Genomic DNA, 19,562 nt, shown 5'->3' with positions numbered 1-19,562 from the left:
CTACAAAAAGCTAAGGTGTCACCTCAATACTTTATGCCGTTTTATTATAATGTTTTTGAAAGGATCAATGGGTATAGGAGAACTGTATAAGGATCAACCTGAAGAATGTATTTGTTTAATTCATAACGATTAAAAGTTTATAGGTCTTGTGAGAACACAGGGAACACTTTCCCTGATTGGTAAGTTTATTTATTTGGATTGCACTTGATATTAAACTGTAGTCTAAATTGTGCCTTATATGATAAAAGTTAGAATAATATTGTTTAATGTGTTGCACTAATTTTGCACTATTTCTCTATATTGTCTTGTAATTCGAGGCGATTTTCTCTCTTGATTCTTCTCTCTTCTATCTTCCTCCTCCTACCTTTTCTCTCTAGTGTTTTCCCCCTTTATCCTCCTTTCCTCCTACTGCTCTTCTTCTTGCTCCCCCTCCACCTCCCCTCTCTCCCCCACCCTTTTTTCCTTTTTTTTCTCTCTCTCCCCAGGGAAGATGGCAGGTCTACAGTCTAAAATTAGACTCCAACCTACTGAATTAATCTCAGTGAATGTTAAAGGTTTCAATAGCCCAGGTAAGCCCTCAATAGTATTAAGAGACTTGCATAGAATGGAAGGGGACATCATCTTTGTACAGTAAACTCATTTTGCTGTTGCGCATGAACCTCAATGGTTTAGTCACCATTTTCCCAAAGCCTATTTTGCGTCAGGTCCCAAGAAAAAAAAGGGGGTGGGTATCCATTTTAGCACGAAAACACCCTTTCAGCTCCATCAGACATATCAGGACCCTGAGGGTAGATATATAATCCTTACGGGCTCCTTATATGGCAGACCCATCACATTGGCTAATATATATTGTCCCAATCAATCTCAGCACCTCTTTCTTCAGAAAATAACACAAAGTATTGAAAGTGCAGCATGGTATTTTGTTTCTGGCAGGCGATTTCAACGCTTCATTAAATCCAGCATTGGACACCTCGAATGCACTCTCCAGTGTCCCCCATAGGAACCTTAAACGTGTGGTCTCCTCTTTGAAGGAACTAGCACTACATGATATTTGGCGCACACACCATCCTATCACACAGAATTTTACATTCTATTCTCACCCACACAGAAAGTATTTTAGAATAGATTACTTATTTACAGATTCAGCAGGTCTTACCATAACCACAAGTAGTAATATACACACTATCACTTGGTCTGACCATGCGCCAGTCAGTTCTATTCTAAAGCCTAACACGCCTGTTACCCCTTATATTTGGAAACTGGACGATACATTATTGGATGATAAGATCTTTAAGTCAGAGGTCGAGAGGGCACTAGTAGAATACTTCCGTATTCACGCAGATACTGAGTCTCAGGACACGGTGATCTGGGAAGCCCACAAATGTACAATTACAGGGCTCTTGATAAAGCAAAAAGCTAAGTTGGCGAAACAAAGAAAAGATCAGTACAAAGCTCTGTTGTCAAGGGTGGAAATTACTGAGCGGGAGCACAAGCTGCAACTTATAGATGAGACACTCCGGGAGGAGATGGCTCGCGCAAGATCAGCTTTGCTTGAGTTTCTTCAAGTAGACTATCAAAAGAAAGCATTACTTTTGAATCAGCGTTTTTTTGAGCAAGGGGATAAAGCGGGAAAGCTGTTGGCCAGAGCAATAGCGCGTAAACGAACAAAGTATTACATTCATCAAATGGTGAATCGTGAGGGTGTGGTTAAGGAGGATGGGAAATCAATAGCAGAAACTTTTAGTACATACTACGAGTCTCTCTATAACATCCAACCACACATTGAAGATGTTGAGATGGTTCCCCCCCTCATCTGCAAGGGTGCAGAAGATACAACAGTATCATATGGATGTTGACTTACCTAGACTAACTGTTCAAGATTCTGAAGCCCTTGAGTCCCCATTCACGATAAGTGAAATTAAGCAGGCCATAAAGGACCTTACTGCGGGTAAAAGCCTGGAAAATATTCAATGCATTGACGGAGGATCCTTGCCTGCCTAGTACCATGTTGGAGGCGCACATCACTGTGATCCCCAAACCAGGGAAAGCGGAGGACAGACCGGAAAATTATCGTCCTATATCCCTGTTAAATTCGGACGTTAAAATATTGGCCAGGGTCATCGCCAATCGTCTTAACAAATTCCTCCAACAGTTAAATTTCGACAGATCAGGTGGGATTCATTCCTGGATGTGAAGCTAGGGATAACACCCTAAGAGTCCTACAAATAATTTCGTATGCCCATAATAATAAGGTCCCACTGGCGTTGGTATCAACCGACGCTGAAAAAGCTTTCGACCGGATTGACTGGTCATTCATGCAACACACATTAGGTAAATTCGGTTTCGGGCCCAAATTTATTAATAGAGCTATGTCACTATATTCTGCACCGAACGCGAAAGTTCGGGTGAATGGATCTCTGTCTAGCACTTTCTTAATTAAAAACGGGATGCGACAGGGTTGCCCCCTTTCGCCCCTCTTGTTTGCCCTTACGATAGAAGTTCTGGCCAGTAAAATTTGCGCACACCCACATATAAAAGGGCTGACTATTGGAGGCTCTGAGCACAAGCTTGCGATGTACGCAGACGATGTGCTTTTGACGATCACTGATCCTTGCCAATCTTTAAAAGTAGCCCTGGAGGAATTCACACAGTTCGGCAGTGTGTCGAATTTCTTGCTCAACCCCTCCAAATCTGAGATTTTGAATATCTGTCCCTCATAGGGAGTTTGAGGCCCTTAGTCTGGATTGCCCGATAAAGGTAGCACACCATACTTTAAAATATCTAGGTATCTCAATCACATCGAAATAACAGAGATAAATTATAAGCGTATCAGAGACGAAGTACTAAGGGACCTAGCTAATTGGAAGAATAAAACCATTTCGTGGCTGGGTCGTGTGGGAGTGGTTAAAATGAACGTGTTGCCGAGGGTGCTCTACATCCTGCAGACTATTCCATTGGCGTCTGCCTCGCACTATTTGCATCAAATCCAATCAGCCATTGAGTCGTATGTATGGAATGGCCGCAAACCTAGGATAAGGAAAAAAACTATTTACATGCCTAGGGAGGTGGGGGGGGGGAGAATAGGAGTCCCTGACATGCAGATTTATCAAAGAGCAATAACTCTCCAAAGGGTAGTTGAGTGGTGTCATAATTCGCCACATAAAGCATGGGTCCAAGTAGATAACGCAATTTTAAAGAGGGGTAATGTGGGGACATTGGCGTGGATATCTACTAATAATAGGCCAACCATAATCAAACAATACCCCCTATATGATGAAGTGTTTTCAGGGTGGGATAGATTAATTAACAAAGACGCCAGCCGATCTACCTTTGACTCTCCTGTCACCCAGATAAGGGAGAATCCTGATGTGGGAGTCGAAACAGGGCCATATTTCCCAAATAAAGTCTATAGCCTTATGGATGCAGCGATGCTCAATATCCTACATCAGGACAAGCTGAAAACTAGACCAGAGCTGATTGAATGGGATGGTATTCTTTTCTCTTCGTGGTTTAGAGAGGCACAAGTTAGGCATTACTTTGGTACACACAAGAATAGGGCTAGCTTGACCAGATGCAGAACACCTTTCGAGACACTCTGCACAATGTCACACAACCCAACATACCTGATTTCACAAATTTACAAACTCTTGATCATGGGGAGCAAGACTTCCCTCCCAACTTATACACAGGCCTGGCAGGAAGATCTGAGACAAGATATTGCCGATAAAGAGTGGCTAAAGATATTTGAGAAGGCAAGGAAGGCGTCGGTCTCAGCTAGAATACAGGAATCTCATTACAAATTATTGAGCAGATGGTATTTAACCCCCCAAAGACTTAAAAAAAATATATCCACAGACCAGTGGGGGATGCTGGAGAGGATGCGGAGAGGAGGGTACCCTCATACATATTTGGTGGTCGTGCCCACATATACCCTATTGGGAGGCGACTTTGGGTGAAATAAGCAGAATACTTGGGGTTATTATTCCTCCAAGCCCTAATTATTTAATATATCACCAGCTGCCCAAGATTGTAAGAGAGGATAGGTACTTGCTTTTCCTTTTAATGTTAAATGCTGCAAAAGGTCTCATCCCCTTATACTGGAAAAAACAAAACATTCCAAGCGTATTGGAATGGAAGGCTAAAGTGAGGGAGCTGTTGAGGTTAGAGAGATACCACTACTTAAGAATTGGTAAACTAAGCACACACGAAGTGATGCTGCAGACCTGGGAGGGACGCGGGCTTTAAAATATCTGCAAAGTTTAGACAGCTACTGGATAGTGCGTTTGCCCTTTTCTTGCCCCGGCCCTGTAACCCCTCCCCCCCCTTTTTTTATTTTCTCCTCCTCCTCTAGTCGCCTTGGTTTTTCTCTTCTTTTTCCTATTCTCCCACTAATTTTCCTATCTGTTCGATCTTCTCTCTCTGCATCTGCAGAGTAGCTAGTATCAGGCACTCAAACTCTCTCGGCAGTGTGAAATGTAAAAGCCGGAGACCTGATAAATATTACCTTTTCTATATGCCTGATAAATTTTGCTTCTTTCAAAGTTCATATGTCAAATTTTAGAAATGATGTTAACATTGTTAGTAAAAGAACCAACTTCGATCACTTAACGATAAATAATCAAAGATATGTTGAATATGTTATGGTAAGATGACACTATGTTGCAACAGTTTTCATATGCATGTACAGATTGTCAACTCTTACCAATAAAGCTTTATTTTGAAAAAAAAAAAAAAAAAAAAATAACCATTTAATCGTTCTATGTAATCAGTAATGTAAAGCCAATAATATAATAATAATAATAATACTAACAACATAATTGACATTAAAGGGACTTTAAACCCAAATATTTTCTCATGATTCAGATAGAGAATACAATTTTAAACAACATTCCAATTTACTTATATTATCTAATTTGATTTATTCTTTAGATATCCTTTGTTGAAGAAATAGCAATGCACATGGGTGAGCCAATCACAGGAGGCATCTATGTGCAGCCACCAATCAGCAGCTACTAAGCCTATCTAGATATACTTTTTCAGCAAAGGATATCAAGAGAATGAAGCAAATTAGATAGAAGTAAATTAGAAAGTTGTTTAAAACTGCATTTCTATGGACAAATGTTACTTCTGAGTACACTTAGGAAATTTATACTTTCAGTGGGTCTGGAGGATTTTAAGCCCTCATGACTAAAAGATAGACATTTTTATTTCATTTATGAAAAAGGCATGCTCGCTCAGGCCACCAACGCCTATTTTTCATCAGTGCTAGCTATGGATTCAGGACAGCATAAATATATTTGTTATCCATGTGCTCAGGAGATGTGTCATTATAAATAACCATTTAATCTTTCTATGTAACCAGTAATGTAAAGCCAATAATATAATAATAATAACAATAACATTATTGACATTAAAGGGACTTTAAACCCAAATATTTTCTTTCATGATTCAGGTAGAGAATACAATTTTAAACAACATTCCAATTTACTTCTATTATCTAATTTGCTTTATTCTTTAGATATCCTTTATTGAAGAAATAGCAATGCACATGGGTGAGCCAATCACAGGAGGCATCTACGTGCAGCCACCAATCAGCAGCTACTAAGCCTATCTAGATATGCTTTTCAGCAGAGGATATCAAGAGAATGACGCAAATTAGATAATAGAAGTAAATTAGAAAGTTGAACTGCATGCTCTTTCTAAATCATGAAAGAAAAAAAATGTGGGTTTCATGTCCCTTTAAGAATGCCTAAATATAAAGTGAAAGTCAATCCTAGCATTTTTGAAACACTAGGATTAACTATTGAAACAAATAAATGGGACTTTCATTCATGAAGTAAAACATACTTCATGTAGAAAGCTCCTATATTTGTTTCAAGCAATCGCCGTTCTTAGCTGCTTAGGCAGCCCACGGCAGATCACTGTTTGGCTTGAGAGGTGACATTTTCACCTCTTAGCCAATAGCCGTGTGGTAAATCCGGCTTGGAGCCCTTGGGAGCCAGATTTACTGCACGGCTATTGACTAAAAAGGTAAAAACGTCACCTCTTAGCAAAATATTTTTTTGCGTGGGCTGCTGTAGCAGCTAAGAACTGCGATTGCTTGAAACAAATAAAGGAGCTTTCTACATGAAGTATCTTATACTTCATAAATGAAAGTCCCCTTTATTTGTTTCAATAGTCAATCCTAGCGTTTCAGAAAAGCTAGGATTTCACTTTAAGGCTCCTGGCCGGGTATTTCTGGATATTTATATTTTAGAAAATAAATATACATAAAATGTTTTTGTAATTGTATTTGATCTTATAATACATCTGAAAAAGGCATCAGACGAAAGCTAAAATGGTGCTAAAAACAATATATAATTTTCCTATTTACAAGTAAAGCTACACTAAAGATTGAAGTCTAAATGGATACATTTAGACCATACTATTTTTAAAGATTTATTACAAATCCAGCAACAATCAGATTGTGAGTCATAACTTAACCAGTTGATGATTAAATACATTTTATTATACAAATATGAACAGGTCAAACAAGGTATAGATCTAGGTTGAAGAGTAACATAGAAGGTATACAGTTGCAAGGTGTTCCAAATACAACCATTATATTTGTATAATGGATCTGCAATATATGATTCACTTTCATGTATCATATGTCCTGTTATCTTTGACTTACATACAACTGAAAAACAATGAAAGCTTATTACCGTGACAACCATCGTGAGTCTTGTCATCACTCCATTTTATGGCCCTAAGGTCACCTTCCCATGAAGCATTTGGCATTGAACCAGGAAAATCTGCAAATATTATTGAACAGAAGAGACACAATGTAAAAAAGGCAATTTCATAGTGTATTAAAGTACATTTCAGAAGAGCATTAAACAAACATTGTAATGAATCATCAGGAAGTAGGTATTGCACTAATATACAGACAAAGTATGCTGCATTCTTATTAGAGCTTTGGAAAAAGCATTTGCAAAAAGAAAGCAATTACACAAACTGGGGACACAGAAAAAGTATGATCATAAAAATTGTATACATTTTGTATCAAAGGTATTTACAGTTTGTAATTTACATTCTTGTTGGTGCGTTATCATTGAAACTGTAGCTCGAACCAAAAAGCAAAAATGTACACAAATTATGCATCATCAGTGAAACACAAAAAAGCAACGAACACTAAACACAGCATGAAACATATAAATGAGGATTACAGCCTTCAAGGGACAGTCAACACAAGAATTTTTGTTGTTTAAAAAGAAAGATAATCCCTTTATTCTCCATTCCCCAGCTTTACTTAACCAACACTGTTATATAAATACACTTTTTACCTCTGTAATTACCTTGTATCTAAGCCTCTGCAGGCTGCCCCCTTATTTTAGTTCTTTTGACAGACTTGCATTTTAGACAATCAGTGCTAACTCCGGGGTAACTTCATGTGCAACTAATGCCCTCTAGTGGTCAAAATGCATTCAGATTAGAGGCAGTCTCCAAGGTCTAAGAAATTAGCATATGAACCTCCTAGGTTTAGCTTTCAACTAAGAATACCAAGAGAAAAAAGCAAAATTGGTGATAAAAACAGAATTTATGTTTACCTGATAAATTACTTTCTCCAACGGTGTGTCCGGTCCACGGCGTCATCCTTACTTGTGGGATATTCTCTTCCCCAACAGGAAATGGCAAAGAGCCCAGCAAAGCTGGTCACATGATCCCTCCTAGGCTCCGCCTACCCCAGTCATTCGACCGACGTTAAGGAGGAATATTTGCATAGGAGAAACCATATGGTACCGTGGTGACTGTAGTTAAAGAAAATAAATTATCAAACCTGATTAAAAAAAAACCAGGGCGGGCCGTGGACCGGACACACCGTTGGAGAAAGTAATTTATCAGGTAAACATAAATTCTGTTTTCTCCAACATAGGTGTGTCCGGTCCACGGCGTCATCCTTACTTGTGGGAACCAATACCAAAGCTTTAGGACACGGATGAAGGGAGGGAGCAAATCAGGTCACCTAAATGGAAGGCACCACGGCTTGCAAAACCTTTCTCCCAAAAATAGCCTCAGAAGAAGCAAAAGTATCAAACTTGTAAAATTTGGTAAAAGTGTGCAGTGAAGACCAAGTCGCTGCCCTACATATCTGATCAACAGAAGCCTCGTTCTTGAAGGCCCATGTGGAAGCCACAGCCCTAGTGGAATGAGCTGTGATTCTTTCGGGAGGCTGCCGTCCGGCAGTCTCGTAAGCCAATCTGATGATGCTTTTAATCCAAAAAGAGAGAGAGGTAGAAGTTGCTTTTTGACCTCTCCTTTTACCAGAATAAACAACAAACAAGGAAGATGTTTGTCTAAAATCCTTTGTAGCATCTAAATAGAATTTTAGAGCGCGAACAACATCCAAATTGTGCAACAAACGTTCCTTCTTTGAAACTGGTTTCGGACACAGAGAAGGTACGATAATCTCCTGGTTAATGTTTTTGTTAGAAACAACTTTTGGAAGAAAACCAGGTTTAGTACGTAAAACCACCTTATCTGCATGGAACACCAGATAGGGAGGAGAACACTGCAGAGCAGATAATTCTGAAACTCTTCTAGCAGAAGAAATTGCAACTAAAAACAAAACTTTCCAAGATAATAACTTAATATCAACGGAATGCAAGGGTTCAAACGGAACCCCCTGAAGAACTGAAAGAACTAAATTGAGACTCCAAGGAGGAGTCAAAGGTTTGTAAACAGGCTTAATTCTAACCAGAGCCTGAACAAAGGCTTGAACATCTGGCACAGCAGCCAGTTTTTTGTGAAGTAACACCGACAAGGCAGAAATCTGTCCCTTCAGGGAACTTGCAGATAATCCTTTTTCCAATCCTTCTTGAAGGAAGGATAGAATCCTAGGAATCTTAACCTTGTCCCAAGAGAATCCTTTAGATTCACACCAACAGATATATTTTTTCCAAATTTTGTGGTAAATCTTTCTAGTTACAGGCTTTCTGGCCTGAACAAGAGTATCAACAACAGAATCTGAGAACCCTCGCTTCGATAAAATCAAGCGTTCAATCTCCAAGCAGTCAGCTGGAGTGAAACCAGATTCGGATGTTCGAACGGACCCTGAACAAGAAGGTCTCGTCTCAAAGGTAGCTTCCAAGGTGGAGCCGATGACATATTCACCAGATCTGCATACCAAGTCCTGCGTGGCCACGCAGGAGCTATCAAGATCACCGACGCCCTCTCCTGATTGATCCTGGCTACCAGCCTGGGGATGAGAGGAAACGGCGGGAACACATAAGCTAGTTTGAAGGTCCAAGGTGCTACTAGTGCATCCACTAGAGCCGCCTTGGGATCCCTGGATCTGGACCCGTAGCAAGGAACTTTGAAGTTCTGACGAGAGGCCATCAGATCCATGTCTGGAATGCCCCACAGCTGAGTGACTTGGGCAAAGATTTCCGGATGGAGTTCCCACTCCCCCGGATGCAATGTCTGACGACTCAGAAAATCCGCTTCCCAATTTTCCACTCCTGGGATGTGGATAGCAGACAGGTGGCAGGAGTGAGACTCCGCCCATAGAATGATTTTGGTCACTTCTTCCATCGCTAGGGAACTCCTTGTTCCCCCCTGATGGTTGATGTACGCAACAGTTGTCATGTTGTCTGATTGAAACCGTATGAACTTGGCCCTCGCTAGCTGAGGCCAAGCCTTGAGAGCATTGAATATCGCTCTCAGTTCCAGAATATTTATCGGTAGAAGAGATTCTTCCCGAGACCAAAGACCCTGAGCTTTCAGGGATCCCCAGACCGCGCCCCAGCCCATCAGACTGGCGTCGGTCGTGACAATGACCCACTGTGGTCTGCGGAATGTCATCCCTTGTGACAGGTTGTCCAGGGACAGCCACCAACGGAGTGAGTCTCTGGTCCTCTAATTTACTTGTATCTTCGGAGACAAGTCTGTATAGTCCCCATTCCACTGACTGAGCATGCACAGTTGTAATGGTCTTAGATGAATGCGCGCAAAAGGAACTATGTCCATTGCCGCTACCATCAACCCGATCACTTCCATGCACTGAGCTATGGAAGGAAGAGGAACGGAATGAAGTATCCGACAAGAGTCTAGAAGCTTTGTTTTTCTGGCCTCTGTCAGAAAAATCCTCATTTCTAAGGAGTCTATTATTGTTCCCAAGAAGGGAACCCTTGTTGACGGGGATAGAGAACTCTTTTCCACGTTCACTTTCCATCCGTGAGATCTGAGAAAGGCCAGGACAATGTCCGTGTGAGCCTTTGCTTGAGGAAGGGACGACGCTTGAATCAGAATGTCGTCCAAGTAAGGTACTACAGCAATGCCCCTTGGTCTTAGCACAGCTAGAAGGGACCCTAGTACCTTTGTGAAAATCCTTGGAGCAGTGGCTAATCCGAAAGGAAGCGCCACGAACTGGTAATGTTTGTCCAGGAATGCGAACCTTAGGAACCGATGATGTTCCTTGTGGATAGGAATATGTAGATACGCATCCTTTAAATCCACCGTGGTCATGAATTGACCTTCCTGGATGGAAGGAAGAATAGTTCGAATGGTTTCCATCTTGAACGATGGAACCTTGAGAAACTTGTTTAAGATCTTGAGATCTAAGATTGGTCTGAACGTTCCCTCTTTTTTGGGAACTATGAACAGATTGGAGTAGAACCCCATCCCTTGTTCTCTTAATGGAACAGGATGAATCACTCCCATTTTTAACAGGTCTTCTACACAATGTAAGAATGCCTGTCTTTTTATGTGGTCTGAAGACAACTGAGACCTGTGGAACCTCCCCCTTGGGGGAAGTCCCTTGAATTCCAGAAGATAACCTTGGGAGACTATTTCTAGCGCCCAAGGATCCAGAACATCTCTTGCCCAAGCCTGAGCGAAGAGAGAGAGTCTGCCCCCCACCAGATCCGGTCCCGGATCGGGGGCCAACATTTCATGCTGTCTTGGTAGCAGTGGCAGGTTTCTTGGCCTGCTTTCCCTTGTTCCAGCCTTGCATTGGTCTCCAAGCTGGCTTGGCTTGAGAAGTATTACCCTCTTGCTTAGAGGACGTAGCACCTTGGGCTGGTCCGCTTCTACGAAAGGGACGAAAATTAGGTTTATTTTTTGCCTTGAAAGGCCGATCCTGAGGAAGGGCGTGGCCCTTACCCCCAGTGATATCAGAGATAATCTCTTTCAAGTCAGGGCCAAACAGCGTTTTCCCCTTGAAAGGAATGTTAAGTAGCTTGTTCTTGGAAGACGCATCAGCCGACCAAGATTTCAACCAAAGCGCTCTGCGCGCCACAATAGCAAACCCAGAATTCTTAGCCGCTAACCTAGCCAATTGCAAAGTGGCGTCTAGGGTGAAAGAATTAGCCAATTTGAGAGCATTGATTCTGTCCATAATCTCCTCCAAAGGAGGAGAATCACTATCGACCGCTCTTATCAGATCATCGAACCAGAAACATGCGGCTGTAGCGACAGGGACAATGCATGAAATTGGTTGTAGAAGGTAACCTTGCTGAACAAACATCTTTTTAAGCAAACCTTCTAATTTTTTATCCATAGGATCTTTGAAAGCACAACTATCCTCTATGGGTATAGTGGTGCGTTTGTTTAAAGTGGAAACCGCTCCCTCGACCTTGGGGACTGTCTGCCATAAGTCCTTTCTGGGGTCGACCATAGGAAACAATTTTTTAAATATGGGGGGAGGGACGAAAGGAATACCGGGCCTTTCCCATTCTTTATTAACAATGTCCGCCACCCGCTTGGGTATAGGAAAAGCTTCTGGGAGCCCCGGCACCTCTAGGAACTTGTCCATTTTACAAAGTTTCTCTGGGATGACCAACTTGTCACAATCATCAAGAGTGGATAATACCTCCTTAAGCAGAATGCGGAGATGTTCCAACTTAAATTTAAATGCAATCACATCAGGTTCAGCCTGTTGAGAAATGTTCCCTGAATCAGTAATTTCTCCCTCAGACAAAACCTCCCTGGCCCCATCAAGGGTTAGGGGCCCTTCAGAAATATTATTATCAGCGTCGTCATGCTCTTCAGTATCTAAAACAGAGCAGCCGCGCTTACGCTGATAAGTGTTCATTTTGGCTAAAATGTTTTTGACAGAATTATCCATTACAGCCGTTAATTGTTGCATAGTAAGGAGTATTGGCGCGCTAGATGTACTAGGGGCCTCCTGAGTGGGCAAGACTCGTGTAGACGAAGGAGGGAATGATGCAGTACCATGCTTACTCCCCTCACTTGAGGAATCATCTTGGGCATCATTGTCATTATCACATAAATCACATTTATTTAAATGAATAGGAATTCTGGCTTCCCCACATTCAGAACACAGTCTATCTGGTAGTTCAGACATGTTAAACAGGCATAAACTTGATAACAAAGTACAAAAAACGTTTTAAAATAAAACCGTTACTGTCACTTTAAATTTTAAACTGAACACACTTTATTACTGCAATTGCGAAAAAACATGAAGGAATTGTTCAAAATTCACCAAATTTTCACCACAGTGTCTTAAAGCCTTAAAAGTATTGCACACGAAATTTGGAAGCTTTAACCCTTAAAATAACGGAACCGGAGCCGTTTTGAACTTTAACCCCTTTACAGTCCCTGGTATCTGCTTTGCTGAGACCCAACCAAGCCCAAAGGGGAATACGATACCAAATGACGCCTTCAGAAAGTCTTTTCTAAGTATCAGAGCTCCTCTCACATGCGACTGCATGCCATGCCTCTCAAAAACAAGTGTGCAACACCGGCGCGAAAATGAGGCTCTGCTTATGCTTTGGGAAAGCCCCTAAAGAATAAGGTGTCTAAAACAGTGCCTGCCGATATTATTATATCAAAATACCCAGATAAAATGATTCCTCAAGGCTAAATATGTGTTAATAATGAATCGATTTAGCCCAGAAAAAGTCTACAGTTTTAATAAGCCCTTGTGAAGCCCTTATTTACATAAACATGGCTTACCGGATCCCATAGGGAAAATGACAGCTTCCAGCATTACATCGTCTTGTTAGAATGTGTCATACCTCAAGCAGCAAGAGACTGCACACTGTTGCCCCAACTGAAGTTAATTGCTCTCAACAGTCCTGTGTGGAACAGCCATGGATTTTAGTGACGGTTGCTAAAATCATTTTCCTCATACAAACAGAAATCTTCATCTCTTTTCTGTTTCTGAGTAAATAGTACATACCAGCACTATTTCAAAATAACAAACTCTTGATTGAATAATAAAAACTACAGTTAAACACTAAAAAACTCTAAGCCATCTCCGTGGAGATGTTGCCTGTACAACGGCAAAGAGAATGACTGGGGTAGGCGGAGCCTAGGAGGGATCATGTGACCAGCTTTGCTGGGCTCTTTGCCATTTCCTGTTGGGGAAGAGAATATCCCACAAGTAAGGATGACGCCGTGGACCGGACACACCTATGTTGGAGAAAGTAAATTGGTTTGTTTGTTTAAAATTAAATTTCCTATTTAAATCATGAAAACAAATGTTGGACTTGACTGTCCCTTTCAGTTCTAAAACAGTTTGTCTAAGGCAGGTATGATGAATGTACACACCTGGGTGACTTTGGTGTCAAAAATACTGGGGTCTGGCGCCTGGGTTCATTAGAGTGGGGCTGTCACTACACTGCCCTTTGCTGTTGCCATTCTGCTCACAGCCCAGAATGTCACAACTATTGTAATAATTGTTTGCAATGTTTAAAGGGACATTAAACCCAAATTTTTTCTTTCATGAGTTAGAAAGAGCATACAATTATAAACAACTTTCTAATTTACTTCTATTATCAATTTTGCTTCATTCTCTTGATATTATTTGCTGAAAAGCATATCTAGATATGCTTAGTAGCTGCTGATTGGTAGCTGCACATAGATGCCTCCTGTGATTGGTTCACTGTGTGCATTGCTATTTCTTCATTAAAGTATATCTAAAGAATGAAACAAATTAGGTAATAGAAGTAAATTGGAATGTTGTTTAAATATGTATTCTCTACCTTAATCACGAAAGAAAATGTTTGGGTATAGTGTCCCTTTAATGTCCTATGGGGCATTATGGATGCTGTAGTTCTCCCCAGCTTCAAAATATTGCAGGGAATAACTGCAGAATGTGAGAAGGAATATCCGGTAGAATGTAAAGGTGACTAGAGCTGGGGCAGGTTTATACAGAGCTAAAGGTATTACAGCTCATGGTGCTGTGCTGGTGTGGTTCTCCCCTGGTTATTGAACACCCCACAGCAGGCACTCACTCATACAGCAGTGCTCGACAGCCAGCCTGAAAATCTAGGAGCCAGGTATTTTTCAGGGATATATGGAGGATACCTGATGGAAAGTTTGAGAAGAAAAGCATTTAAGAACCTAGAATTCCTGCACCATAATAATATTTAGTAGCTGCTAGACAGGGGAGGACTGGAAACTTTTAGCCTGGAGGCAAATACAACCCAGTGGCCCAGGTACATTCACCCAGACCCTTTAAAATTCATAATAATTAATAAAAAATAAAAAAAACAGGGGAACTGAAAACCATTCTAAATCATAAATAAAGACCCAATAAATTGTCACAAAACGCACAAGACATTGGCTGTGAAAAAAGGGTAAAGCACATTTTGCCCTTGGATTAAATTAACATACAACTGCTTCAGTAGTGACAAAGAGGGGGGTGACAAATAAGATAAAGGTGAGCAATTCTTAAAGGGACAGTTTACTCAAAAAGATTCTTCCCTTTAAATTGTTCTCAATGATCCACTTTACCTGCTGGGGTGTATTAATTTGTTTACAAGTATTTCCTTTACCCTTATATTGGCATTTGAAATAGTTTATTTAGCCGGTGGTATCCCCACCTATTCTGAAGATTTCTGGCCTTAGGTCCAAGCTATAGATAAGCTTCAGCCAGCAGAAGAAATTACTCTCTCAGTGGGGTATAGAAGAGATAAGGTAATAAAATGTTAATTTTCCATTGTTCTCTCCAAGTATTGGTCTTTAGTTTACGGATAGATATAAGATAAAGAAGCATTTATATGTACACAATGTGATAAAGTAATGAGATCTGATTATACCTACAAGTTCAACCCATTTTATTAGGTTGTGGATTCAAAATACAAAACCAGCTAATTCATATACACAAATAAACCTTAAAAAGCAAATCTCATACATTTTATACTCTGCAATTGGTAAAAAAAAAAAAAAAAAGTAATTGGAAACACATTAAAGGGCCACTAAACCCATAATCTTTCTTTAACGATTCAGATAGAACATACAAATTTAAACATTACAATTTACTTCTATTATTTATTTTGCTTCATTTTTTAGATATCCTTATTCGAAGAAAAAGCAATGCACATTGGTGAGCCAATCACATGAGGCTTTTATGTGCAGTAACCAATCAGCAGCTACTGAGCATATCTAGATATGCTTTTCAGCAAAGAATATCAAGAGAATAAAACAAATTAGATAATAAGTAATTTAGAAAGATGTTTAAATTGCATTCTCTTTCTAAATCATGAAAGAAAAAATGTGGGTTTCATGTCCCTTTTAAGGGAAAAACTATTTTACAGTATACTGTCCCTTTTAAAGAGACATTCAAATCAAAATAAAATTTTAAAAATGCTTTTCATTCACTTCCATGATCTAAATATGCACAGTCTTTTTATGCGCCCACTTTCTGAGGCGCCAGCTCCTACTAAACATGTGCAAGATGCACAGGATATATGTAACTAACTGACATTTGTCAGAAAAAAATATTACTTATATGAAATTAAAACTAGTGCTTTTGCATTGTCTCTTTATTATGCATTTATTGATAATGCTATTCTACTCTGTTTAGTGGTCCTTTAAGTTAGAATGTGAAGGAGTTTCTATCATTGTAATAATACATTTTTGAGTGCAGGAAAAATTGTAGGACTAGATTATGAGTGGCGAGCCAACAGTTGCACGTGAGTGAAAAGGGGTTCATCATGGCTCTTTGCGCACACTTTTGTGTAGGTTTTTTTTATTTTGGGTGTTTGGGTGGGGTTTGGGATTGTAATGTTAGGGGGTTAGGTTTTATTTCAACAAAAGCCGATTGCTTTAGGGAAATGCCTTTTTAAGGGATATTGGTAGTTTATATTTAGAATAGGTTTTTTTTATTTGGGGTGTTTTTTTAAGGGGTATTCGAATAGTATTTTTTATTTATTTTTTTGGTAATTTCGTTTTTTATTTTTTGTGTTGGTAGGATGTTTTATTTTTCAGTAATGGTAGGGTTTTTTATTTTTCAGTAATGGTAGGGTTTTTTATTTTTCAGCAATTGTAGGTTTTTTTTTTATTTTTCAGTAATGGTAGGATTGTTTTTATTTTTCAGTAATGGTAGGGTTTTTTTCAGTAATGGTAACCTTTTTTGTAAAAGGTAAGATCAAGTTTTATTTAATTTAATTTTACAGGTAAGTTTTTTTTATTTTTAGGAAGTTAGGATTTTTTTCACGCTTTATTCAAGTTTACAACTTTAATATAATTTTATTTTGCTGAAAGTGGTATTTTTCTAAGGTTAATAACCATGTCTCTATTCTTGGACGCTGGGTATTTTAACCCCTTAGTGACCAGACCACTTTTCAATTTGTTGACCATCTGGGACCAAGGCTATTTTTGCATTTCTGCGATGTTTGTATTTAACTGTAATTTTCCTCTTACTCATTTACTGTACCCACACATATTATATACTGTTTTTCTCGCCATTAAATGGACTTTCTAAAGATACCATTTTTTTCATCATATCTTATAATTTACTATAAAAAAAAATATAAAATATGAGGAAAAAATGAAAAAAAATGCACTTTTTCTAACTTTGAGCCCCAAAATCTCTTACACATCTACAACCACCATAAAATACCAATGCTAAACAGTTTCTAAATTTTGTCCTGAGTTTATAAATACCCAATGTTTACATGTTCTTTGCTTTTTTTGCAAGTTATAGGGCAATAAGTACAAGTAGCACTTTGCTATTTCAAAACCATGTTTTTTCAAAATTGGCGATAGTTACATTGTAACACCAATATCTGTCATGAATCCCTGAATAACCCTTCAAATGTATATATTTTTTAAAAGAAGACAACCTAAGGTATTAAACTTGGGGTATTTTGACTTTTTTCATGCAACCATTTTACCACCAATCTATGCCAAAGTTTGGGGGGGAAAAAAAAATAATTTGATTTTTTGACAAAATAGCAATTTAAGAATACATTTACTGATAATATTAAGGGTTACTGCCAAATAACACCCTCATATGTCTTCAGCAGCATCTCCTGGGTACAGTGATACCACCCATGTATAGGTGTGTCGGGTTCTCGGGGGGCTAAAAGCTCTTATTTTTAGGGAGCGCATTCCAGTTTTTCAACTTGGAATTTTCACATCGGTCATCATGCACCCATGTCCTATTTGGGACATTTCTGAAGCTGGCCAATGGAATTTACCCCCATCAAACCATATATTTTTTAAAAGTAGACACCCTAGGGTATTTCAAATGCTGGTATTTTAACACTTTCCATGCACTAATTCAACCACCAGTCTTTGTCAAACTTTTGGGTAGTCATTTTTTTTGTGTTATTTTTCACACACATTGTATTTTAGGCATGGATTCTCAGTTCCTGTTATGTGTTACTGCCAAAAAAAACCTCAATATGTGTTCAACAACATCTCCTGAGTACAGTGATACCACCCATGTATAGGTGTGTCGGGTTCTCTGGGGGCTAAAAGGCCTTAATTTTAGGAAGCGCATTCCAGTTTTTCAACTTGGAATTTTCACATCGGTCATCATGCACCCATGTCCTATTTGGGACATTTCTGAAGCTGGCCAATGGAATTTACCCCCATCAAACCATATATTTTTTAAAAGTAGACACCCTAGGGTATTTCAAATGCTGGTATTTTAACACTTTCCATGCACTAATTCAACCACCAGTCTTTGTCAAACTTTTGGGTAGTCATTTTTTTTGTGTTATTTTTCACACACATTGTATTTTAGGCATGGATTCTCAGTTCCTGTTATGTGTTACTGCCAAAAAGCACCTCAATATGTGTTCAACAACATCTCCTGAGTACAGCGATACCACCTATGTATAGGTGTGTTGGGTTCTCTGGGGGCTAGAAGGCCTTATTTTTAGGAAGCGCATTCCAGTTTTTCAACTTGGAATTTTCACATCGGTCATCATGCACCCATGTCCTATTTGGGACATTTCTGAAGCTGGTCAATGGAATTTACCCCCATCAAACCATATATTTTTGAAAAGTAGACACCCTAGGGTATTTCAAATGCTTGTATTTTAACACTTTCCATGCACTAATTCAACCACCAGTCTTTGTCAAACTTTTGGGTAGTCATTATTTTGTGTTATTTTTCACACACATTGTACTTTAGGCATGGATTCTCAGTTCCTGTTATGTGTTACTGCCAAAAAAAACCTCAATATGTGTTCAACAACATCTCCTGAGTACAGTGATACCACCCATGTATAGGTGTGTCGGGTTCTCTGGGGGCTAAAAGGCCTTAATTTTAGGAAGCGCATTCCAGTTTTTCAACTTGGAATTTTCACATCGGTCATCATGCACCCATGTCCTATTTGGGACATTTCTGAAGCTGGTCAATGGAATTTACCCCCATCAAACCATATATTTTTGAAAAGTAGACACCCTAGGGTATTTCAAATGCTTGTATTTTAACACTTTCCATGCACTAATTCAACCACCAGTCTTTGTCAAACTTTTGGGTAGTCATTATTTTGTGTTATTTTTCACACACATTGTACTTTAGGCATGGATTCTCAGTTCCTGTTATGTGTTACTGCCAAAAAAAACCTCAATATGTGTTCAACAACATCTCCTGAGTACAGTGATACCACCCATGTATAGGTGTGTCGGGTTCTCTGGGGGCTAAAAGGCCTTAATTTTAGGAAGCGCATTCCAGTTTTTCAACTTGGAATTTTCACATCGGTCATCATGCACCCATGTCCTATTTGGGACATTTCTGAAGCTGGTCAATGGAATTTACCCCCATCAAACCATATATTTTTGAAAAGTAGACACCCTAGGGTATTTCAAATGCTTGTATTTTAACACTTTCCATGCACTAATTCAACCACCAGTCTTTGTCAAACTTTTGGGTAGTCATTATTTTGTGTTATTTTTCACACACATTGTATTTTAGGCATGGATTCTCAGTTCCTGTTATGTGTTACTGCCAAAAAAAACCTCAATATGTGTTCAACAACATCTCCTGAGTACAGTGATACCACCCATGTATAGGTGTGTCGGGTTCTCTGGGGGCTAAAAGGCCTTAATTTTAGGAAGCGCATTCCAGTTTTTCAACTTGGAATTTTCACATCGGTCATCATGCACCCATGTCCTATTTGGGACATTTCTGAAGCCGGTCAATGAAATTTACCCCCATAAAACCATATATTTTTGAGAAGTAGACCCCCTAGGGTATTTGAAATGCTGGTATTTTCACACTTTCCATGAACTTATTTAACCACCAGTCTTTGTCAAACTTTTGGGTAGTCATTTTTTTGTGTTATTTTTCACACACATTGTACTTTAGGCATGGA

At 39.4% G+C, this 19,562-nt stretch overlaps 1 protein-coding gene across 1 annotated transcript in view; it reads right to left on the bottom strand.

Moving 5' to 3' along the window:
* GCNT2 (glucosaminyl (N-acetyl) transferase 2 (I blood group)) overlaps positions 1-19,562 on the bottom strand; it is a 133,496-nt gene that overhangs the window by 39,354 nt on the left and 74,580 nt on the right. Inside the window, exon 3 of the mRNA XM_053714739.1 lies at positions 6,705-6,794. Coding sequence (XP_053570714.1) covers positions 6,705-6,794 — 90 coding nt within the window. The remainder of the gene's footprint in view (positions 1-6,704; positions 6,795-19,562) is intronic.

This window comes from Bombina bombina, chromosome 5, assembly GCF_027579735.1.
Source record: "Bombina bombina isolate aBomBom1 chromosome 5, aBomBom1.pri, whole genome shotgun sequence".
NCBI lineage: Eukaryota > Metazoa > Chordata > Amphibia > Anura > Bombinatoridae > Bombina > Bombina bombina.
Note: the sequence above shows the minus strand (reverse complement) of the source record. Positions and strands in the feature narration are given on the sequence as shown.